Source organism: Micrasema longulum, unplaced genomic scaffold (assembly GCF_059751315.1).
Source record: "Micrasema longulum isolate JH-2025_06_02 unplaced genomic scaffold, ASM5975131v1 h1tg002204l, whole genome shotgun sequence".
Taxonomy (NCBI): Eukaryota; Metazoa; Arthropoda; class Insecta; order Trichoptera; family Brachycentridae; genus Micrasema; species Micrasema longulum.
This window is the reverse complement of record NW_028279367.1, coordinates 50,362-76,074: the sequence shown is the minus strand read 5'-3', so window position 1 is coordinate 76,074 and position 25,713 is coordinate 50,362. Positions and strand designations below refer to the sequence as shown.

The 25,713-nt window shown below is 31.3% G+C and overlaps 2 protein-coding genes across 4 annotated transcripts in view; one reads left to right on the top strand and one right to left on the bottom strand.

Moving 5' to 3' along the window:
* The first annotated feature begins 9,892 nt into the window (after positions 1-9,892).
* Positions 9,893-16,935, top strand: brn (beta-1,3-galactosyltransferase brn). Of its 2 annotated transcripts, none has more exons than XM_088239634.1 (4): positions 9,893-9,966; positions 10,790-11,712; positions 13,507-13,678; positions 15,640-16,935. In XM_088239634.1, the coding sequence occupies exons 2-4, from the start codon at positions 10,872-10,874 to the stop codon at positions 15,830-15,832; spliced, it is 1,206 nt and encodes a 401-aa protein (XP_088095760.1). In that variant the 5' UTR covers positions 9,893-9,966; positions 10,790-10,871; the 3' UTR covers positions 15,833-16,935. The 2 variants fall into 2 exon arrangements, with proteins under 2 accessions (XP_088095760.1, XP_088095759.1); XM_088239633.1 differs by lacking the exon at positions 9,893-9,966 and adding an exon at positions 10,236-10,327.
* Positions 16,936-22,663: 5,728 nt separating this feature from the next.
* Positions 22,664-25,713, bottom strand: part of LOC148272736 (TBC1 domain family member 12-like) — a 44,662-nt gene continuing 41,612 nt past the window's right edge. For both annotated transcript variants that reach the window (XM_088239631.1, XM_088239630.1), the window contains exons 4-6: positions 24,945-25,644; positions 23,293-23,629; positions 22,664-23,041 (exon numbers count right to left, since the gene is read on the bottom strand). In XM_088239631.1, coding sequence (XP_088095757.1) covers positions 22,827-23,041; positions 23,293-23,629; positions 24,945-25,644 — 1,252 coding nt within the window. In that variant the 3' untranslated portion in view covers positions 22,664-22,826. The remainder of the gene's footprint in view (positions 23,042-23,292; positions 23,630-24,944; positions 25,645-25,713) is intronic.

Genomic DNA, 25,713 nt, shown 5'->3' with positions numbered 1-25,713 from the left:
CGTTGGTTATCCATGGGAAAAAGATTTTTAAAAAGTACCCATTTTAATACAAAAAATTTATAATATTCGGTTTAATTTGTGGTGAGAAATTTCAAGACGGAAAGTGAAATGTTTTTCCTGTGCACGACGTTTAATATCTTGTCCGAGATGACTTTGCAGCGGATTACGCGTTGCGGATCAAAGCGGGTTCGACTCTGCCAACCACGCGGCTTTTGGAGTTGCTCTCCGCAACTTCATCAATTTTTAGAACCAATGTAAAATAATTTTATTGGTAATTGTAATATTACCTAAATTGGATATAAAAAAGTGTTTTACCTTGTGAAATGAATGTGGTTAAAAAGCTGTATATTTATCTAACATTTTGTAAATTATATAGAATGTTAGAATGAACATTAATTTTAGTATTTTTAAGATTAAATTGATTTTTTTACCAAAGTTATCATTCATTAAACAGATGAATAAAATACGCTTTGTTTGGTGTACCAATACAGTGCCCGACACATCATTGGATACAGACACAGGTATGATAAATCAAAGGGTTTTTAAAGTGTTAACTGTTCAAAACTTGTAGGTATCGAAACTAGTTTAAAAGTGTATGTGGCCGAAAATGTTAGTTAAGATATTACTTTAACATTTGAGAGTACCTAAAGTGGCCACATAAACTAGCCTATGACAGGTCAGAAGCCCTGTAAATGTCTAGACTTCCGTATTATTCTTCCAATATGCTCTCCATCTCTGTTGTTATACGTAAATTTCCCTAATGATCTTAAAACTGTAATGTCACTAAATAAATTCAAAGTTAAGTTTAAAAAAAAAAAATTGCACCCGAGTAAAAACAGCGTTCCTATTTTAATCTGTATTACTGTATTATTATTTCCTATTTTTCTCTTTATTTCGTACCTTTTTAGTTATATTATTTTTATACTTATACTTACGTTTTGAGTTTTAATTGATTTATTTACGTTAACATGTTTATTTCTAAATTGCTACATTGTATTTATGTATATTTATAACATTTGTAATATTTTCGTTTTTTTTTTAAATTTGAAATTACCTTCAAAGCTCTAAAAACCTAAAACAGTGTAAGCCACTCTCCAAGCACAAGAACTAGTCTCTTTTTTGGAAAGTTATAGCTCGAAGATAACTAAATAAATTAAAAAGTCGATTGTAATAGAATACAATAAACATGTACTTATTATTAATTAAATGTACTCGATTTTGCCAATTATATCCTAAATCCTCTCCTGGGTCGACTATTGACTTATCATGCCAATCATTTTATATAAACAGAAAAATAGGTTCTTGATCAAATCGGTTGTGACTAATTTCAAGTGAATTTTTATAAAGATTAAAAAATAGATTTATACGGTCAGGTAAGAACTCCTTATTATTATTTATTATTTTCATAATATTTATTAATTATTCACTTTACCAGGCTCTATTTTCCAATAAAAAATAAGAATTATTCATTATTAACATAAATGTAATTGTTTTTAGGTATTTTTACAATACCTAGTATTCTTATGTAGTATTACTTTTATATGAATATAAGTTTCTTGATGAACGATGATGAATATAGATTTTTTATTTATTTACGTTTTTGAGAAAGAGATTTTTAATTCGGTTCTTACTCTTATTTTTTATGTTTATAGTAAGTTTATTTTATATAAATTTATTTCTAAAATGAATTAAAAAATCGTGTATTTACATGTCCTAAAAACGATATTATAATACATCATATCAGTTGCCAAAAAAAAATAGGGCTAAGTTGGGCTGCTTTCGGCGAAATAAATATATTTTTAAAAATAAACGAGTCCCTGTGTGCTTAAAAAGACAAGTTTATGAATCGTCTATATTTCCGGTGACGACATACGGACTAGAAACAATTTCTGTGACACAGAAAAGTAGCCAGAAACTAAAATGCACGCAACGATCCACGGAAAGACATATGCTCGGTGTATGTCTAAGAGACAATAAGAAATGAAAAAATACGGCGCTGAACCGGAGTCATGGATATCATGTATCGTGCAGCAAAATTAAAATGGCAGGGGGAAGAACATTTGGCGAGGTAAAATGATGGCAGGTGGTCACCCAGAATAATAAAGTGGAGACCATGGGCAAACAAATGAAGTGTTGGAAGTTCACAGAAAAGACTGGTCGATGACATTACCTCGATAACAAGTTAAACATGGATGATGAAAGCGAGTGATAGGAAGGAATAGAGACGTTTGAAGGAGCAAATAAGGCTGAAGAAGAAAAAAGAATGACTCATCATATCAATGTTTATTGTGCTTCAAAACTCGATTGTAGTGTAAGGTTAAGGAAATTGTAAATATTTGCCTGTTATTTTCTCATTATAGTTTACACTCGCAATAAACAAATCATTACAATAACAATTGAAAAATAATTATTTGTGATGAGTGTTAGTTAAATGTCCGGTATTTAAAAATAATGATAATTGTCAAATAACTTTGCTTATTTTAACAATTACCTAATAATGTAAAGGTTAACTTTTTGTTAATTTTCCATAATTCATTATTATTGGAACATAACCTAAAGTAGTTCACGGATTTTTCCAATTGATCTAGAAAAAACGTTTGTTTACATTGGAAAATGCCACTCCGAAATGTTGTCTCGTAGTTGTTATCAATGTGAAATCGTCAAGTAGCATTTTTTCTTTCTTTATTTATTTGTGGTCAAATGAAATACCTTGACCGCCATTTTTCAAGTTATATAAATTACAAAAATCAAAGCCATTTGACTTGTTGATTCGCCTTCACCTTATTGCATTTACCTAGAAAAAAGGACGACCTGGATATGCTGTATCAGACAATTATGATAAATACGTATTGTTATTCTCTCGCAAATGCCTCCCTGATACTGTTTTCCGCACCCCAAAAATGAACCAATTTGGTTGTTTTTTTAGAAAGAGTATCAGTATGAAATTTTCTGTATCGTTCCCTTTTGCGTTTTTCAAAAATAGTCTGAATCGGCCTAGCCATTCAGGAGAATGCTATGTAAAAGTTATCAAAAAAAAATACCATACGTTTTCTCACAAACGTACAAAACTGTGCAGATTAAAAAAATAAAAATAATAAAAAAAATCTTACAGAAAATAGTCATAAGAAATAAACACATTTTTCATTTCCACTCAAATTTAAATTATTTTTGTTTAAAAAACCAGCCGTAGCTAATTATAAAATATTATATTATTTACGTTCAAAGCATTGACTTTGTAGTCAAACATTTTAATTAATGTTAGGAAATATCTATTTTTATGTACTTTTTATGTCTACCGGTTTCGAGACATACTCGTCTCTTCATCGGGACACTCACTACACCAACATGCAAATACTAAAATACACCTTCACCTTCACCATCACCGTAGTATACATAGTATTTATGAAAAAAAATCTTAACCCCACCCCCACACATTTTGCAACATATCGCTGAATATTATTAGCCTTATTTTAATGCATGTTCGGACATGGTGGTGTTTGCATCCCCTTTAACTCAGCATGTAATTTATGTATTTTTTCGTAAATACTATGTAAACTACGGTGATGGTAAAGGTGAAAGCGTATTTTAGTATCTGCAAGTAGTATATTTAATAACCTGACGAAGAGACGGGTACGTCTCGAAACCGGTAGACTTCAAAAAGTCGGTAAGTGGTTATATACTCATATTTAATAACATTAATGAAAGATACGTATATTTTGTTATAACTTGAAAGCAATTTAGGTAGGTACTATTAAAACGTAAGTATTTTTGAATAAATAATGCGATAAAATAAACAATGCACATAAATTAACAATACCACCATGGTTAGAAATGGATAAATTTCTAGTTATCAATTTCCGTCAAGTCAAAGAATTTTTAATCTAAAATATCAGAAATTATAATTTTAACTCACAACGGGCTCTAACATTTTAATTTCCTGTTGTTTTTTTCGTATTTCCTGTGATTTGAAAGCGGCACACAGAAGTAATCATATTTAAAAATATTATTGCAAATGAAGTATCTATTGAAATAATTTTGATGAGGGCAAATCATCTTTAGGTAACACTGGAGATCTTAGAGTCTCTATTGCGTACCTATACCAGCAGCGCAGAGCCATTTAGGGGATCCGAGGGGTGGGGACGAAGTGTTGGCCTCTGTCCACTCATCATCCTCTCAGTATGATTTGTGGTCCTCTCCCTTCACTGATTTTCTTTCCACTGTGCGAAGCTGACAGGTCCTCCAGAGGTGGTATTCCAAACGCTCTCGCGGCCGTAAGACAAACTGTAAATACACGAGATAATACGGCCGCCAGAGCGTTTGGAATACCACCCCAGGACTCAACGGCTGCGGGCGATAGCGTGCTTGTGGATCCGCTCAACGTAAGTTAAAGGATAATGGTCAATATACCTACCCCTTGAATAATGCAATAAATAAGAAATATTGAAATTTGAAAATATGTAACTTGTTTTCGGCTGATATTTTCATGTTTTAGCAAAAACTTTAATAAAGGGAAAATCAGAAATCATCATTCGGAGGATGGATTTCCGATAATTAAAAAAAAAAATAAGTGGAAAACATTGACTACTTACAATCTATCCAAAATGATAAAAATTAAAAATATAAAATATATGTGGAAAAATGTAAAAAAAAGGATTATGTAGGTAAGTGGTTTGAACATGTTTGTAGGAACGTTAGTTAATAATTAACGTAATACATGTGTTTTTACTTTTTTATTTTACTTCAATATGTATTGTTACGGATTATCATATTTTGTAGCGAATCACGCAAATTAAGACCCCTTACGAATGTACGATGTAGACATGTATAAGACATTATGCGTTACATTTACCTACCTATATACCTAAATTTAAAAAAAGCAAAACATATAAAAACATTATACGATCTCTATTGTACGATTCAATGTATTAATTAAATTTTAAATGTATTATTTTTGGAATACTAAACAATTTTTCATTCACATGTAAGCTGCAGCGGTTTGACATATTTTTAATGTCAATAATAATTGTTTTCGATTTAAGAAGCCCTTGAGGTAGGTATCTAGTTAAAGTTCAAGGTTATTTGACCATACGTTTATCGAATTTATTCGCGAAATGTAGGTACGCTAATATTTTAAATATTAAATGAACAATACTTATGAAATATTTCCTACCTGGCCGCTGAGCAGGCTCGTAGTTTCGGTCATCTTTACGCCTTTATCACAAAACTAGAAACAATAACACCTGTATGCTACAGAATATTGGCACATGAATGGGAGTGAAATGTATCCAGCTATTCCCAGGTTCTTTAGACAGCGAGCGCATGCGTAAATATACCCACGTAATTTGGGGTAGGAATCAGACCTGACTATGACATTTTTAGTACTCTATTTTTAGATCAATCAGCTAGTAATAACGCTGTTTAGCATCGTAGCAAAAAAAACCTTTTTAGAAGGTAATGAAGTGACTGGGATGAGTTACTGGACCTCATAGTAATTAGGTAATATAAAAACAAAGGATGATCAAAGTATAAAGATATCTTCTAAAAATTTGTTGTTTTCTTAATTATTTTATGTAATTTGTTAATATTAACAGCTTCCCAAGGAGTTGAATCTAGTCCTTATCTAAAAAAAATTGGACAAACTCAAAATATTGTTGATAAATTTATTTATTTTTTACGCGTTATATTTCACGTTTTACATAAAACTTTTTTTAAAATATGAATACCTCACTGGGCACAGCTCGTGTCGAGGCATTCATTTACATGATTTAATATATTATACTTATAGTGTCTAAAAATATATATAAAATATTACATATTCACATTTACATCCACACAGATATATAATAGTAAAAAAGAAAAAAAAAAAGAAAGAAAAAGAAAACAACATTATATTATTAGTACAGCTCACACATTTAACTACTGTGCAGACATTAGGTCAAGTAACAAGCTACTGTCAGCTCCCGGTGGCCCAACATCCGCACAAATGCCAAATATACGAGTATATGACATATATTCATAGAGACACTGTGTGGATACAAATACAAAACACGAAATGCAAAAATATTTCTATATTAACAAGTTTACTGCTTTGGTGGGGTGACCATCTCAAGACAATTCTCGGGACCCAAATCAAGTAGCCATTTTTTTTACAAATAGTTTAAATTGGTCAAGATTTTTATCTGCTTTTGTGGCAAATGGTATATTGTTATATATTCTTGGTCCAAGGTATATTTGACTCCTTTGACCAAATGATGTTGTCATTTTAGGTGCAATGTATAGCTGTTTTCTTTTAAGACGCGTTTCATAGCTAGTATTGTAAATTTTATTTCCACCGTGTTTATGAGTGAACGAGAAGGGCCTTAGCATACAGCTGTAGGTGTCCTGATCCTGATAGGGACCCCGAGTAGAGCCTTTAGAACACACTTTCGTGCAATTCCTAATGCTAGCATTTTTCCTGGCCCCACCCCACGCAATAATATCATACTCAATAAAACATAATGAGAAATACACCTTTTTCGAAGTTTTTTTGTCCAGAATGTTTCTTAGAGAGTTGAAAACAAGCACAATTTTTTTTAATTTTTGTTGTTAAATTGTCCATTTGAGCAGCCCAGTCTAAATGCGAATCTATGATTACTCCTAGTCCATGAAGAAGTATAGAAGTAATAGGTTTGACTTCGTAATAAAATCAAGTAATAATAATAAACAATCTTTATTAACCATTATATATCATCATTCCCTTTCCGCACCTGCACTGGTACACCAATCGCAGTGTATCTTGATCGTTTTTGTTACATGAAGGTACGATGATCAGTCTTGCGCTTCGGGTACCAGTCCAGGGACCATGAAATATTCTAGTGTAAAAACACCTTTTTAAATAAAAATTTCATGTCAACCATGTCGGGAATCGAACCCGAGACCTCTTGCACGGTAGGCAAACGCGATGACCACTACACCACGATGCCGACCACAACATATACCATTGTATATATATATTTATCACATTTGATACATACAGAAAAATAAAACAAAGGTATACACGGTGTTAAATGGTGGACTTATTGCCACTAGCAATAATTACAGTCTGACGAAAAACAGTAATAACAAAAATTGAATAAAAAATTATAAAAGTTAAGAGAACGGACGAGGCAAACTCCGGTGATAACTGTCATCAAGCGGAGGCGATACGGTTGGCCGGTCACATACTGCGCATACCTCTTGAGAGCCTTAACCACCCTTGGGCAAGCGTAGAGCCTTAACCACGTTTACATGCCATGTAAAGTAGGTTGAAATGTGATCTATTAGACGAATGTGTGGGAAATCAATGTATGACAGGGTTACGAATGATAAAATCAGGCGAGAGTGCAAATCTGAGTCAAGTATAATTGATAAGATTAAGAAAGGGTCTCTGAGATGGTTTGGTCACGTAGAACGAATGGACGACGAAAGAATGGTAAAACAAGTAAATAGGTATATGGCGAAAGTGAACGTTTACGTGAAACGAGGACGACCAAGGAAGACGTGGCATGATCAGATAAACCAAAATCTTAAGTCTGGTCATGTCAAAAGCAGACAGAACTTCGGTTGCCTTCGGGGCATGTATGACAAGATGTATGAATGTGGAAGAAGCTTGGAATGTATGCCAGGATAGACTTGTGTGGCGGTCCATGCTCTCTGCCTACCCTTACGGGGAAATGGCGTGATGGTAGTAGTAGTAGCAAAGTAGGCACATTACAGTACATCAGGTTCTCGACGCCCTGGACATCCACTGCTGACTGTTCGTCGGCAGTTTACGCGAGAAATACGGGACGCGAACCTGACTTGGGAGGATGCACAAGAGCTGCCAGGCGCCAGAGATGCCTGGAGGCTCTTTGTGGATACCATATGCTCCGACTAGGAAGCGGACATGGAATGATGATGGTGTACGAACTTCGGATCTCTGATCCGTGAGTCTGCATCACCACCACGGGACCACAACCTAGTTATTCTTATACCTGCTCAATATTTTTGTATATCTACTATGTATTTATTTATTTTATCGTATCGTAAATTTGTAAATTATCAGGTTTATATAATATTTTCAAATACACTATTTAAGTACTAGGTAGGTACCGGTATTCCAAGTTCTAACTTCGTTAGGAAGTTCGTTTCGTGGTGAATTGGAGGTTGAAATACATTAATAAATTAGATATGAATTACATACAAACGTTAAACATAAAATACCTTAAAAATATTAATTTCTTGGAAAACAAATATTTGCGTTCTTACGATTTACTAAATCATAACAATTTTGAATCCATTTTCAAATTGTTCTGAATACTCACTACTAGAAAATGCTAGTCAAGTCGTGAGAGAGCGTGAGTCCGCGATAATAGCCACGGGATCACAATTCAATGGAGAGGATAGGTCGCGGTGTCAGAGAAATTCGATGAATAGATATTTGAACATAGTTTTGCTGTCACTCTCTGTAGATGCCTCCCCAATATTGTGGCAAAAAGACAACTGCACCCCGGACTAATCGACCAAACTAAAATCGACAAAATCAACGTTTCGCGGTCTCGTTTTCCGCACCCCGAAACTGAACCGATTTTGTTTTTTTTTTGAGAAAGATTAGGTATTAGAATGAAATTTTCTAAGTCGGTACCTTTTCCGTTTTTCAAAATTATTTATCATATTTGAATACTGTACGGCCAAAGACGGTAGATAAAAATGGGCTTTTTTAATGGGTTTTTGGATGATCCAGTTCCCATAAGAAACAAATTAATAGAAAAGCAAAACGATAGACACACGCTTATGATAAATATCGTGTAAAGCACTACTTGAGTGCCATAATCCAGAAAGAAAATACGAGAATACGTTTGTATGAAAAAAAGTCAGACCGCTTTTCCTCTTTACAAAAAGCATACCCATGAAGGGCATCAGGAACCTCTCACTAAAATCCTTTTCTTCCTTTACAGTCCTGAAAAGCTGAAAAATTGAAAAATATTACAGAAAAATTACATTATTATTATTTTGAAACATATATCAAATATTACGTAACTACCGATGTATTGTTTGTTAATAAAATATTCAATATTATTTTAAGCGTTTTGTCACACAAAAGGCAATAATAATAAATATATTAACATTAGTAGTCCTACATTTAGCCTTGTTATAAGATAAATTTTCTGAAAGATTTAAAAAATAGTATTTGGAAAGTGTTGAAAACTATCTTACCTAGATTATGTTACATGTAGATTACAAACAACAAACACAAAATATATTAGGAGTATTCTTAAACTTAGTGGTAAGCATCATTGAAATTTGAGCCTTGCCTAATTATTGTAGTTAAAAAATAATTTGTGTGTCCTTATTTAAGAAATCTACTTTGAATTTTCAATTTCCACTGATGATAAAATGAAACGTCGTCCCAAGATATTCAAACGAATATTTTTTATCACATGAAAAACTCCGTATCTTTTGACAATATGTTATTAAACCTTAAAATTATATGAATAACGCCATAATATGTCCATTAAATAGATACATATTTGGTATAACGCGCAATTTTGTACCAGCCCTGGGGTGATATTCCAAACGCTCTCGCGGTCGTAAATAACACTTTTATCTCGCGTGTTTTGTATGTAAATACACGAGATAAAAGTGTTTTCTACGAGTAAGTGTTTAGAATAGCACCGCTGGACGACTGTTTTCAACTTAATGGCGTTAATCCGACTATCTGTATTTCTACATATCCGTATAACGTCTGTCACTCATTAATCCGCATAATTGGAGTTTTACTGTATCGTATAAAATATACTTTTACCAGTTTCTGTACCGTACAATATCATCTGATCACATTCATCTATGGTTGTCCAACCGAAGTTTTTGAACGCTGCCCTAACTAAGCTGAATATTTTTTTATCTGTTAATTTTTCAATTTTATGGCGCAATGGCGGTGACAGCGGGGGCCGAACTTCAAATCTTGCAGTAAATACATGTTTTGTAAATCTATTTAGTCTAAAAATTTTAAGTATAAACGTTTTGAATTTTCTGTTTACAACCTATTAATACTAGTATTTTTTCTTTGATTTCCATTCAGAATGTGTTAGGAATGTCTTTCTCGACACGCTTTGATATTAAACATAATATGAATATTTTTTCAACAATAAAAAGTGCTTAATCGATTAGTCATCAATTATAATATTATTATCATTTATCCTTTATCGCATATGACCAATAAAAACGAAGTGAGTGCAATAGATTATACGGAACAATAATCATATGTACGAGTGTGCAACTTAATGAAGCAAGACATAAAAGACAGCTTTTATTGTGATATGAATACATGGTTTGTTTACTTATGTGTATTTCACGAAAATTTAAGCCAGTGTCGTTTATAATATAACGAATTAGCTGTTTCATTATTCTCAGGTGTGCTTCAATATAAAAATTGAGTCAAACTATCACCTGTTTCATTTTGAAAATAGAATGAACATCAATAGGTACTTAATTCTTTTGTTTTTCCTTCATTTTCGTTTTCATTTTACACTAAAAAGCGTCTTCAATTACCCTTTCACAAAATTTAAAAAAAACAGCAGCATTAGGTACAGCATATATAGTTATTTTTTGTTTACCCCAAGATGTGTTTATAACTGTCACAAGTCTTTTAACTTATATAACTAATTTAATAAATCATATTTTTTTAATGATTTTTAATGTTTCTGTGATGAAAAGCGTTTACTCCACAAAATTAAAAAAACATGTATATGTTATATTATTACATTTATTAAGTAAATATATTGTTTTACAGATGCAAGAAGTCTTCGTACCAAAGAATATATTAACTTAGTGTAATTGTCTATAAATTAGATATTTGATATTATAAAAGTGCCATGACCATTTCCACAATGCCGAGAAAGCGAATGAAGAATCTTTTTTCTATAATATTATTACTAGGAATTATCAAGATATTTGGATTACACACATATTTGTTCGAAACGAATATCGAATTAGAATTCGATTATCCGCTTTCTGAAAATATTTACCCATTGGTAGAACAAATGCGGAACAACGACAAGCCAAGTGTGGATCCCATAAATGTGTATAACTACACGTTTATTTCACCGTGTGAAAATAAGTGCAAATCTGATACAGATATTAGACTAGTCATTATCATCAAATCAGCGATGAAGAATTTTGATCGAAGAATTGCAATTAGAAATACTTGGGGATTTGAAAACAGATTTTCAGATGTTACAATTAAAAAAGTATTTGTGTTGGGCGTGGCAGACGAGTCTGAAAAATCGCTTCAAGAATCGATCGTAGAAGAGTCGCATAAATATAACGACATAGTTCAAGCAAATTTTTACGATAGTTACTTCAATAATACAATTAAGACGATGATGGGTTTCACGTGGGCTATGAAGTATTGCTCTTTTGCGAAATTTTACATGTTTTCCGACGACGACATGTACGTGTCTATCAAAAATGTTCTGCGGTTTATCAGAAATCCTTCTCACTACCCGGAGTACGTTGAGGAAGCACTTACCGCCAAAAGAAATGCAAGTCCTAACAAGAGTCAGCCAAAGACGCCTCTCAAAGTAGCTGGTAAAAATTTACTGGGGAGCAAGAGTCTCTTGATTTCTCCGCAGGAGAATTCCCCGAATAATGTTAGAGTAAAGCGACAGGCTCACTTTAACTACGAACTTCCAGATGATGCCATTCTTTATGCAGGTATTTTCCCACTATTTATGCTTATTGAATACGGAGCAGACTAATCAAAAACAAAAATACCATAAAATATTAGATTTTTTTTGTCAGTGAGTATCAGGGCTCCGACTACAGTGGGAAGTTAACAGTTATTTTCAAAATTTCTTTCTGAAAATGTGTAATTTTTTTTATTTAAAATGTGTTCAAAATACTATGTACAAGTTACTGACTAAATTTGAAAAATATATATATATATAGCCACATATTTTCATATAGAAAATTTGAGTGTATTTATTATGGTGGCCTGCATGGTGGAATGGCTTGCAATAACTTGATTCATGCACGGAAGGTTCCTGGTTTGATTGCCGTTGAAAACACAAAAAATAATGTGATTTTTCTCAAGTCTGGGTGTTCAGTGCTGTAATTTACCTCTGTAATTGGGCCTCTTGGCCAAATATAAAATAAAATAAAGTGGTGCAAATATAAGATTTTTTTGAAAATCAAGATTATTAAAGATAACAATTAACTTATTGTAATTGGGGCCTAGTTGCACCAAAAAAGTAAAATTAAAAGTCAAATGATTTTGTGTTTTGTCAAAATGGATTATGTGAAAATGGATGATAAACAACTGTTTTGAGGAAAACACAAAAATGAGAAAAGGTTTCAGCTCTTTCACTTCACAAAAGTCAACAGATGGAAGAGTTGAGGAAATGTGGATGTTCAAACATGGGCAGAATGGTGAATGTTACACAGTGTGTAAAGTGGCCACTTAAACCAGCCAATGACAGGTCATAAGCCCTGTAAATGCCTAGACTTCCAAATTTCTTCTCGAAAACTTTTTCCCTCTCTGTTGAAATAAATTTAAATAACTTCAAATGTTTTATACTTAACTTTTTGTGCTGCAACTGGCCCTAAGGTATTTATACTGTTTTGGAAACTATGTTTCTACCTTCTTTAGAAAAATCTAAAATATCTATTTTTATTTTTTATGTGTACTTATGTATTATATTAAGTTTGTTTTGTTTTGTTTATATTAAGCTTTTCATTTATCCTCTTGTTTATATAAAGCTTTTCATTCTAGTTTGTATATCTGAATAGCTTTATACAAACATAATTCATTTAATCTAAATTCATGTATGAGTCAAGATTCTTGGGGTCACTGGTTATTCCATATTTGTGGAATAAAGTATATATATGCAAGAGGAGCCATCTGCTGATGAATGTTGATAAATCAAATGTGATGGTTTTTGAATGAAATTAAAGTATGACTAAATGTGAAATGTGTAAACTATTTTATCGTGAAACAGGTAGAGGAGTTTGTGCATCTGGGAAGTATGTTCACTAGGCATTGAAATACTGAGAAAGATGCTGAAAAATTGAAAGCTGAAAGGATTAGTGCCGGGAAAAAAAAGTAAAATCGGCCTTGGCAAATAAATGAGTAAGCGAGGTCTGTATGCAAAGACAAAGTAATATTGCATTCTATCCTCTCTACGTACCCATATGGGGAAATGGCGTGATGGTTTGTTTTTACATAATGTAATTAATTATTGAAATAAACTATAAGTGATTCTTGAAACAATCAAATTATTATGTGCTTTCAATGTATGTAACATTTACAATGAAAAAAAAAAGGTATTTTTCATTTGTTTACTAAACCAATTTTTAAATTTAATTTTTAAAAAAACATTTATCAAATTGCTAATAACATCACATGGTATTATAATGTCGTATAAACAAAATGAAATGAAAAAGTGATGTTGTTTGCATTGAGTAACAATTAGGAAATGATGTATATAAACTTATTATTGTGTATTTCAGGTTATGTGTTCAAATCCTCTCCGCATCGTCACATCACAAGCAAGTGGTATATCTCATTAGAAGAGTATCGTTGGAACAGGTGGCCCCCGTATGTGTCTGCGGGGGCCTATATGTTGTCTCAGGAGGCCCTTCTCTCCATTTATTATGCTAGTCACTTTGTCAAACATTTCAGGTAAATAAGTACTTCTAGAAACATAGTAGTTCATTAATTAATTAATTATTTCCGCACCTAATGCTACATACGGCACTGCATCGGTACACCAGCCACGGCATATCTTGATCATTCTTGTCACATGAATGTAAGATGATCAGTCTGTCCCCGGACTGACACCTGAAGTGTAAGACTGATCGTCTTGCCTTTGTGTTACAAATTATTTAGATACGCTGCATTTGGAGCCCCAATGTGCCCTATCCAGCATCAGGTGTGGATAGGGGTTTGATGATGATTTCATGATTATTAATGATATGAACATTTTTGTTGTAACACTAAACTTTCAATTTTCTTAACTAACTAACTAACTAACCATCACGCCATTTCCCCGGAGGGGTAGGCAGAGAGGATAGAACGCCACACCACTCTGTCCTGGCACACTTCCTTTGCTTCCTTCACATTCATACATCTTCTCATGCACGCACGTCGATTATTCCGACTTTTCACATGACCACTTTCAAGAATTTGTTGTATTCAATTTTCATTATTTATCTAAATAATTGTACGCAACTACTCAACTTATAGTAGGGCCAATTTAATAGGTCACATTTGACATTTGTCGGTTTTAGCTTCATAGTGAGGTGACCTGCTTAAAAACATCGATTAAAGTTAATGAATCGATTCGGACTTCAAACATAATATATGTGAAATGAATTCAGTTACTATGAAAAAGTACTTATAGGTACTGTAATTTTATTGTAAAACCATAAGTCGAATCCCTGTCCCATTATTATTTTTTATCGTAAATTTAAGGAACAAAATAAGATAAGTACATAATTTAACAAAACTATCATCATTCGATTTTTCTAAGTAACATCCCTAGTGTTTAAAAAGAAAAAGGGTTCACTGATGCAACATTGTAATGACGTTTAGAACAGAAAAAGTTTATTATGTTTAGAATGGTTTATTAGTGAAAGTAAATCGTAAAATTACCTTCTTTTGTCATTATTACAATAAATATGTAATCGTAATTGAAAAAAGGTAAACAATTGTGCAGTTCTAAATTCGAAAAAATAAAAAATAAATTAATATTTTATTATTAATTTTGATGAAGTGTCAAATGTGACCCATTAAATTGGCCCTACTATAAGTGTTTTATTTTGTTTACAAATCGATATAAAAATATTAAGCAATTTTGATACGCCATAGACGTAATTTTGCAAACTTTATCATATGTGTTTTTACAAACTGTCCAATATTTTTTCTTGAAAAGTCAATTTACAGAATTAAAATCAACATTTAGTAGATTCAATTTGGTAGTCCGCACATCTCTGAGTAGAACTGTCAAATGACTTTATGTAAGGTTGTAATGAGGAATTCCTTTGTTTTCTAATTATTTATTTTTCTATTAGCGTACTAAGCAAAAATATATATTTTTTTTTTTTTTGTGCGTTATTTACAAAGATATGATTTTTTAAAGTTACATTTATCAAATACCTCGCCAAACGACTGTAATCAGTGTGTCACTTTTCAGTAGTGACGTCATGAAACGGTTGGCGTTCTTACTTTCACTAACCTGACAAGAATCTATGGAATATTGCTTTGATTACTTCATTTAGTTGATCGTAATTTGCTCATTTCTATGTTATTTCAAATTATACTATTTTTTTTCTATGGTCAAAACGTTCGCGGGGGATTTAAAGCGGAAACTGGAAATACTACACGTAGATATAAGGAGTGACGTCATTATTTACGATTTTAAAATGAATACTATTTTTAACATTTTTTATTTATTTTTGCATGCGTTTTTGAGATATTTCATCCTACTCTAAAATTTTAAAATATTCACGTGTACGCAAAAACATTTTTTAAATTTGATTCCGGGTTGGGCTGGAATTCCTCATTGTCTCCGGCTATTCCTGGAACTTTCTTTGCATGCCTGTATAATCATAATTAATTTATTTGAATTGTCGATGTTGCAGGTTTGACGATATATATCTAGGAATAATTGCCAAAAAGATGGCAATCGAGCCATTCCATTGCAAAGAAGTTTATTTTTACAAGAAAGATTATAGTGTCCACAACTATCGGTATGTTGTGGCGTCTCATGGCTACGATAATCCTGAAGAGTTAGTCACCATTTGGAATGAGCAGAAGTCTGCGGGGAATGCATAAACCCTAGTCCATTAACTCAGCCATCTTTTGAGACTTGGAGACCTTTTCACTGTGAGTAGGAAACAACACCCAAATACCCGCGCTGTGAACTCTTTGCAATGTTTGAAAACATTATTTGTAAAAAAGTTTTTTGGCACTGGGAAGTAATATTATCCGTCCTTTTTTAAAGATATTAGACAGACAGATTAGAGGATCTATTTTCTATAAGATAAGGAATTTCAGATTATATGTTTTTTTTTTTTTAAACTAACTTACCGCCATACTGATTCTTTACAAAGAGTATGGAAGACAATACCCAATATACTGCTTCTTCAATATTTTATGCTGATATTTCATGTATCCCAACATTTGACATTCCATTTTCATATATTTTTTAGTATAATTTGATAAAAAATGTGCATGTTTTTGTGGTTACATCAACATCAAAATGTTATTCAATGACATTTACTAAAAGTAAAAATTTCATTACGCACTTATACTCAACGATAAACGATTAAAGATCCATATCATGTGCAGCAAGATTAGAGACTAAGGAGTTATTCTTGATAGTAGATTGCTGTTTAGGTCTCACATAAATTCTATGGTTGGAAAAGCTTACCAAATGCTGGGTTTCATTTTAAGAATTTCCAAACCCTTTAAAGAACCTAATAATAAAATTGAAATCAAGTTGGGGTAGAGTGGGGTTTGAACCTCAGACCTCTGGCCGTGACTCCGTAACACTAGCCACAGGACCACAACCCGATTAATTTTAATGTCCCATTTCGCGTGACAAGAAATAAATATTTATTCCATCTGCCAGTCTGTAGCACTAACTATGCATAACACTCTTTCCTCTATCGTTCTTGCTCAAATTATAATAAGTGTTTTTTCATCTATTGATGTATTTATGGTTGATAACATTTACATATTGAAGCAAGATTACCAATCGTCTTGCAGCCACAAAGCGCATCGACGAGTGAAATTCTAGCAACTTAAAATTATATCAATAAATTTACAAAAAATAAATACTGAGTAGAGTAGATAAGTAGCCAAGTGTTCATGCCAAAAAGTAAATAATAAAAATAAAGCACTGTTTTAACATTATGGTCAGCAAAATAAAGAAAGGTATTCGAAGGGTAGCTTTTGCAGATGGTAGATATTATGGTTACTGCCGGACATGTGGCTAACAGGCTGCTCACTGATTCTTGGGAGATTGGTATTGTCCAAATGACTAGGTGTCCATTTTGGTCCGAATTGTTTAATTTTATGATAGGTACGCAACATTCCCTCTCAATTTACTTTTGTAAGTGAATATTAGACAAATGCGTGAGTGAGAGTGGTATAAGGATTAATTTATCATGTATGATATTAGAAGGAAGGTATTTAATATATTAACTTTAATATATTAATCAAAAGACTTAATTTTTTTATTTCAAAGCACAATAAGCTCACTTTCAGTAGCACTGTTGTAATTTATTATGGGTTAATTTATTAGGTTTCAGATAGTTAAATTTGGGTACTTTCAAGTAAAAAATTAATACATTCTGAAACAGTTTTAATGATTTCATATGATTTTTAAAGTAACAGGCGCACTGTTATTTTAGAGTTTCCGTTGCTCACCACTTGTCACATATTTTGGTAAGAATAAAGTGTAAAACAATTCAATGAAATGAATAGTCTTCTTGATCCACTTTTTGTCCACATGACCCACTTGTAAACACTCACTTAATGTTTTTTTACAGTTTTTAGTTTTTTTATTTTTAAAAAGAAATATTTGCGTTCTTATGATTTACCCAAATATTTCATTTTGAGGGCCATTTTCAACGAGTTATAAATAACTCACTATTAGAAAATGGAAATCAAGTTGGGGTAGAGTGGGATTCGAACCACAGACCGAAGGTCCGTGAGTCCGAGACACTAGCCACAGGACCACAACCAGTTGACAACTTATTTTAGAATTTTAAGCTACGATTGGAAAGAGGAACTTTATTTCACGCCCAGCTGATACGGTGGCTGAGCGCGAACTTGATATTAGATAGTCCACAAATTTGTAAAGACTAGTGACCGGTTTCATCACCTTCGCGACATCTTCGAGACTGGCGAACGAGACTATAGACGACGAAACCTTATCTTTATTATATAATTTAATCATTGTTAACTGTTTCGGTAAAAAATAAATAAATAAAACGTCGTAAACGTCATCAAATGAATAAATAAAATGTCATACCACAAAGTGAAAAATGTTTTTGATAACGAGAATAAATAAATCACTATTGTTTTTATTTCAAAAATAATTTTAGAAAATTTTGCTGATTTTCTTTCAATGATACAAAAATATATCAACGCTGGAAGGAAAAAGTTACCAAGTGGCTTGTAGTAACTTTACGGAAGAGGCAATTGAAGTTTTTTTTAATTAATGAATAAAACGTATATATGCGTATTATTTTTTCCTGATTCCTACATAATTTAAATTCGAGATCTTTTATTAATTTAAAAATAAATAAAATCTTTAATTGGCTCCTCTGTAAAACTCCTGCATGTCGATATCTTGTCATATAAAAATATGCTAATTTTGACTTTATCCTGAAATTCCTTAGTAGGTTAAGTACTTTTATTTTAAAGCACAATAAATTAATTTGACATTCTGTTAGTAGATAAAATGAGATTTGGATACTATCAATAAAATGTGAGAATTTTAGGGTAAATATGAAAACAATTTATTTACAATATAAAAGGTTTGTCTTGTAGAATTTGACATTCTGTTAGTAGATAAAATGAGATTTGGATACTATCAATAAAATGTGAGAATTTTAGGGTAAATATGAAAACAATTTATTTACAATATAAAAGGTTTGTCTTGTAGCTGTTGTCGTAGTGTTCTTTACATACATAATTATACATAGGTATAATTAGGTAAATGAAACACATTGATCTTAATTTGTTATATATGGTTCGGAAATTCTTTTTAATTAAGGTGATAGAAGAGTTATTTATTAAAACAGTAATAGCAATGTTCATTACACTATTACTCGCAATATTAGAAAAAAATATATTAATATTAGCTATGTAAATTATGTATGTACAGAGTTAATGATTATATCTCAGGCTAAGAACTCAATTGTTCTATTAGAATATGTTTTGTTGATCAGAATAATCGAGTAACGAACCCATGATATTATTTCTGTGGATTTACAATTGGCTAAGCTTGAAACTATTTTCATTATTTTGAAGGAAGATATATAAAACTTCATTCATAGTTGTAGAAACTATGATCTTTTGGTTTCTACAGTATTTTACAGATTACTCGAAATTTTACAGATAAAAAGAATACAATTAAATGCAAAACATGTGATATTGTATTAAAGTCTGATTGTACTTTCACATATTAGATATCGAATTTAGTCTTATTTTTATTAAAAATGTTTGTTAAAAGTTACAATATTTTTTTCTGTAAATGCCTTTACTTTGTCTTATTATTTTTTTGCCAAATGCAACATAAGTTTTAAGTTTATTGTATAAATTGATTATGTTTTTAAAAATCATTTGACAGAATTTAATTGATTTATCAAAATTTTCTTCACATTTATGTATGTAATTGTAAAAAAGATATATTATATTCAATTTTTGTGTAGTAGTGTATTCACGTTTTTAAAAAAAACAAATTAATAATGTTTTTTTTTTAAACAAACATATCTACACATACCAACTTAATTTTAATAGTTAAATTTACAATAATTGATACCCTGCAATAATTTAAATTTGCAAACTCTCGTCACTTCAATTTATGAAATTTCTTCCATTGTAATCTTTAAAATGTCTATACAATAAATGCTGAAATACAAATTGACAATAAAATGTATTTTATGTATCTACACACTTAAATACTTTAAAGAAAATACACATTAATTTTAGAACCCTAAATTCTACATACTCTGTTACCTTTTTACACCACTGAGCTACAAATTTTGTAGTAGAAATGTTTTGTTTTTTTTTTTACCTATTTTCTGTTATATGTATGTATTTATTTTATAAACATTTTATTTCCTGTATTAATTTCAATACCAGATTTAACTTATTGTTAACCTTTTGAAAATATTTTGACTGACAGATTATAAAATTTAGTAGTCAATACCGAACCGGCAGTCAACAAAAAATATACCCAAGAGATCAATAAACGAAATTCAGAATGATTATGTGTTGAATTTTTTAAAACAAAAAAAACAAAATTCTTATAAGAATTTCATAATAAAACTTCCATAACAAAAATATGCTGTTTTCATATGCAAGAAATGTAATTTTCGGGACATATTTAAAATATATTTAGTATCAAAGGTAGGTACATACGTATATATCGTCGGCCCAACTTGTAAAAAATAAACTGACTTTTTATCAGGAGAGTTAAAACTGCTTTTTCTTCTTCAGAAAGGAAAAACCAGAAATAAAAAAAAAACGTTCCATTCAAATAACAATAACCAAGAAATGAGAATCAATTTTATCGCAATCAAAACACAGTATTCAGTTATATGATAAATTTATTCAGCGTATTTAACATTGATTATTTCAATACAATTAAAATGCTAAATATTTTATGTAACATATTTACACTATAAACATATTAATTTAAAGACATTAAGCCTATTACTCATAAAGCAAACAATAATATCAGATTTATTCAATATCAAATATTAAAAAATATATAAACTGCGGTAGACATTAAATATGGTTTGTATTATTATTTTTAAGTTGGAGAGTTTTATTAGAGATTCAAGAGTAAATTTTACTTATTAGAGGAATATCTATGTATTCATAATTTCATAAAACATTTGAGGTTATGATGAATATGAAATATTTTTAAAATACACATACTGACATTCACAATTAGTTTTGTTGCAATGTTATGTTGTTCTTATTGATTGTATTGAAATATTTTGTCCAAGCGTAATAAATTGATCAAATTAATTATCTTTAAAAATTATTATGCCATAACCGAATAATGAAAATCAGCAAAATCAGTTTTCATGCAAGTACAATAATATTATTTATTGCGAATGTCAATATGCAAATTTGCCATGCGTGGAAGATTTAAAGGCAGTGATGGTTGTATAAAAATGAATGAATGAGCACAGATTTTTTTACGAGAGGAATAATAAACTGTAATAAATTAATTAGTTTAATAAATTTATTCAGTACAACATAGTGTGTCTGAAAATATCTTCTGAGTATGTGCTTACATTGAGAGAACCTTTGATAAAAAAAAGAATATGGCAGGAGATTGCATATTGCTTATAAAATTTACGTAACTATATAATAGCTCTAAAACATACAATAAAAATAAAAAATCATTATCTATATAATTATATACACATATATTTTTTAAGCCAATGATAACATCATTTCAGATAATATGTTCATAATATAATTTTCAGACTAAGAATAATTTTAAGGATAAAACATATTTATCACAGTCAAAGATTTTTGATAAATTTTATATGGTATAAATGTTTATATTTTGGTATAAAAAAAATACAGTTAAATTAATTTTTAAATCTGTCAAAAGTACTTTTTTTTAAATAACCGAAGCAGTAATTAAACACAATTTGTTTTGCAGTGCACAAAATATATCCAAAATACTAATCAAACATACTTTGCAAAGCACCCTGGAGGTATTATTTTACAAAAATGGCGCTATATAAGTTATCCAGAATAAAAATAATAACATCAAAAGGTAACACTAATAACATTTTTTTTGTAAATTTGAAAACAAATACTGATTTACAGATTAATTATAATTAAAATAAATAGTAATGTGAGTAGGAAGTTATATTGGAAGATTCTGAAACAACTAATAATTTTTTTTTTTTTTACTAATGGGCAAAACGTATGTTTTGTAACTAAACATTATGTACTTAAAAATACTCTTTGAAACTTAGGCACTTGGATTAAGATACATTTTAAAACCAAACAGATTTGAATTTATGTATGTATTGAAACTAATGCTGATTTTTGACAAGGAATAATTACAAATTAAAATATAATTTGAAAATAATAAATGTTTTCAATCATAGTAATGATCTCGGAGAATACATTTGTATCAAAATTTACAAAAAAATTCAAAATATTGGTTAGTTATGTTTTGATATCGAAGAACTCAATCATAAAATGCTTATAAATATACCAGAAAAAATACGTTGATACATTTAAAAAAAATAAAAAGCAATAATTATGAACACTTGATGTTGGTACAGAAAAGTTCATAGTAATGGCAAAATTTATGTCAGTGTTGTACAAAAATACTTCTTGTATATCCACAGCATTATGATAGAATTAATAATCCAAATTTAAGGCGGTTAAAAAATAAAATTAGTTCCGCCGGGTAAAATAGGTTTTGCTTTATTTTATTTCATTTAATCTAATTAATTAAACTAATTAATTTGAACTGATCTGAAACCAATAAAAAAGAATATTCTTAAAATAATATTTCTAAAAAATTTAGCAAATAAATGCAAGATCCCCCTCCATTGAGTAAAAAAAATGCAAGAAATATATTTTCTTTATAAATACGTGTAAAAGAGAAACATCCTATGACTTGAGTTGTATATTTCTGATAATAAAATCTAAATTGTAAAAAATAAACCATTAAAAAAATGTTACAAAAACATGCTTCATAATTTAAAAAAACTTTTGGATCAAGAAACCTCTTTGGTGGTTGTTACTGTAAATTAGTTTTGTTGTAGAACAGAATAGTCCTCATTGAAAACCAAATTAATTTCAGAAAAAGTCAATTTGCTAATTGAAAATATTGTTTTGAAAAAAAGCTCGATTGAGTATTATTTTGATAATTAATATAATATTGATAAAAAGATGAATTTCCTTTTAAATAATAAACAATAATTTGAGTAATTTATTAATTGATAGAATAGCTGAGTGCAAGTAACACAATTAACAAGTGATTTATAATATAAAATATGGCATTTGTGAATATTTACAGGAGCATTAGTTGCTAGGTAATGGCAAGTTATCTGTCAGAGTCGTCATCAAGAATGGTACTTCCCTCTTCTCTAAATTTATCCACCAGTTGTTGGAATGTGAGTTTGTCCGCTGTCATGTTGATACAACTTATGCTCTTGAACAAGGCATCTCCGGAAAGATCTTCTGGAAGTTTAGTTAGAAATTGTGATGCTGTAATGAAGTCCATTTGCAGTAACTCTTCTTGGTACAAGTGTAGAACTCCTGTAATGCAGAAAAAATAAATAAAAAATCATCATTCACTAATGGTGCACGGGTACTGCATTAGCACACCGATCGCAGTAAATCTTGATAAATTTTTGTTAAACGAATGTAAGATGATCAGTCATACATTTTATGTGTGTTATCAACGTGCATAGGGCGCTACATTGAAATATCGAATGCAGCGTATCTCGATCACCTGTTACGTGGGACAGCGAAATATTGCAGTTCGGTTCAATATCGGATTTACTAACCTAGAGCTGTTCTGAATAAAAATTCTTCTCCGTCCCTCACAAACACATCCCAGACCCGGCAGGCGACGTCCAGAGGCATAGCCTTGGCGAAGCCGCTGTACAGCCACTCGAGCAGGTAGAGCTCCGGTCCCAGCCCCGTCTGCAGGTGGTGAGCGTGCAGGGCGGGAAGCTGCGCGCGTAGCAGCTGCGCGTGCGCTGCCCACAGGGCCTGAACCGCACGTCCATCCAGGGTGAAGGCCGCACGCAGGGCAGGGGAGTTCAGTAAGTTGGCGAAGCAGATAAACGCCTCCGGCGCATGCATGTTCAGTATGAGGATAGCGGCGAAGAATGACATGCCCTGGAAACATAATACCAAATTATTTAGTTTGTTGGCAAACTGCTTCAGATATACATGGATGTTTTCTGGATTATCGTGCCATGTGTTGTTTCTGTTCTTTGCTGACTGCAACCTTGATAATGGACGCTGCAATGCAATCCAAAAAGTCAGAGTGCAAATGACATTTGACAGTTTTCATTATTGTGTATCAAATAATATGAAATAAAATTTTAATATCGAATTTCCTCTAATATAAGATGCCATCGATTATTTATAAGACACACCCTTATTTTTCGAGACTTTACTAAACACAATAAAAAAAAACTATATTATAAATGATAATGTTCTCAGAGTAATAAATACGCCAACTGCTTATACAGTCGCTCATATAGACAAAAACCATTCTATGATTATCAATCACAAAGTTAGCTACAGTTTACAGCAATATATAAGCAGGAGTGAATTATTACTCTGAGATAATGTCATACAATTATAATAAAAAAGATTTAAGAACAGGCATATTATTTATATACTACCACCATCACTGTCTGAAATTTCTTTAGATTCGGTGTCAGTTTTATCTGTGTCACTTTTCGATGAGTCTTTGTCTGCGTCTTCCCACAAAACGTAGAATATTCGCTTCACTTATGTCAAATTTAGGTCTTGCAGCTCAGTTTTTGTGTTTTTTTTTCATATACAATAACTTTTCTTTTTAATAAAAAATCATAACAATGACTACACTGACAAGACGAGACAACATGACTTGGCCGGCCTATAATATGTTAATATCTTTTGGGTTTTCTAAAATTAAAAATACATTTTTTTTAAATAAAATCTTCTTGCCGACATTTTAAATGATAATTAGGGCCATTTATAAATATATATATATATATATATTAGACATAATTTTACAGCGATTGTAAGACGCCATAGAATATAAAGTGCACCTCAAATTCAACGACACCAAAATAGGAAAAGATGTGGGTCTTATAATTGGGGAATTACGTTCTATTAAATATCAAATAATGTTCGGCATCAACAGAAATATGGCAATACAATCAGGTATTTAATTTATGCTATTTATTGACAATTCTTGATGAGATTGCATAGTAATTATACAAGTACTGTCTGAAAATGTTCTTTAAAGGGTGAAAGTCCTAATCGGTCAAACAAATAAGCGGAAGTGTACTTGATTATAAAATCATTGTTTTAGTTGAGTTGTACTGTTCATTATTTAAAAATCTGATTTTCAAATGATATTGAAATACTTAAAGGTTATTTTGTTGGGTGACTAGATGTTTTTGTAGTCATAGGCGATAAATGTTACTGTAATTACCTGTACGTATCCAACATCAGGTCGGTAGCAAACATAAGCGGCCAACAACTCATGAAGTACATCAAAATATGGTCCTCCTGGCTGGAATATACACAGATTAGGGAAAGTCCTCGCTATGTCCAACTGTATCAACTCCATACTTCTCTCGTTACTGTGTTCGCAAAGATCTGGGTCCGACTGGGAGTTCTTCTTTAAACTAGATTCTAGAGAATGCCGACTGAGATTCTGTTCGCTGTAATTCCGTAACTTGGAGAAATCCTTATTATTTACCCTGTCACTTAACCTCGAGCTCAACTCATCTTGCTGATTAAGGCAGTTGAGACTTTCATCAGACATTTTGTGATTGATATGATTTGATAATTTGTTATTCCTATCTAAAACACTTTGGTTACAATGTCCGTTTGATTTAGGGTTTCTATCAGTTTCTAAATCATTGGAGAATCTTTGATTAACTTGTAGAGGTTCACAATTATTGATATTGGGTTCCCTTACCCCGTTAAGAGGATTATTAATTTCTGTTTTGCTATTACTCTTTTTAAATTTCACTTCTACTAGTTTTAGCTTGGCTCGTTCCACGCAGATATGGTATAGTTGAGGGGTGATGTTGAGGTTGTTAGGAATGGCGAGTTGCCAAACCTTTCCCCTGACGGCCGGAGGTATTCCACACCACCATAGTTCTCTTGTTTTCCGAGTGTTTTTCCTGAAAAAAAAAAGACTATTAAAAAAAAATTAAAACCTGATATTTGAGAATGGGCTATTATATAGCCCA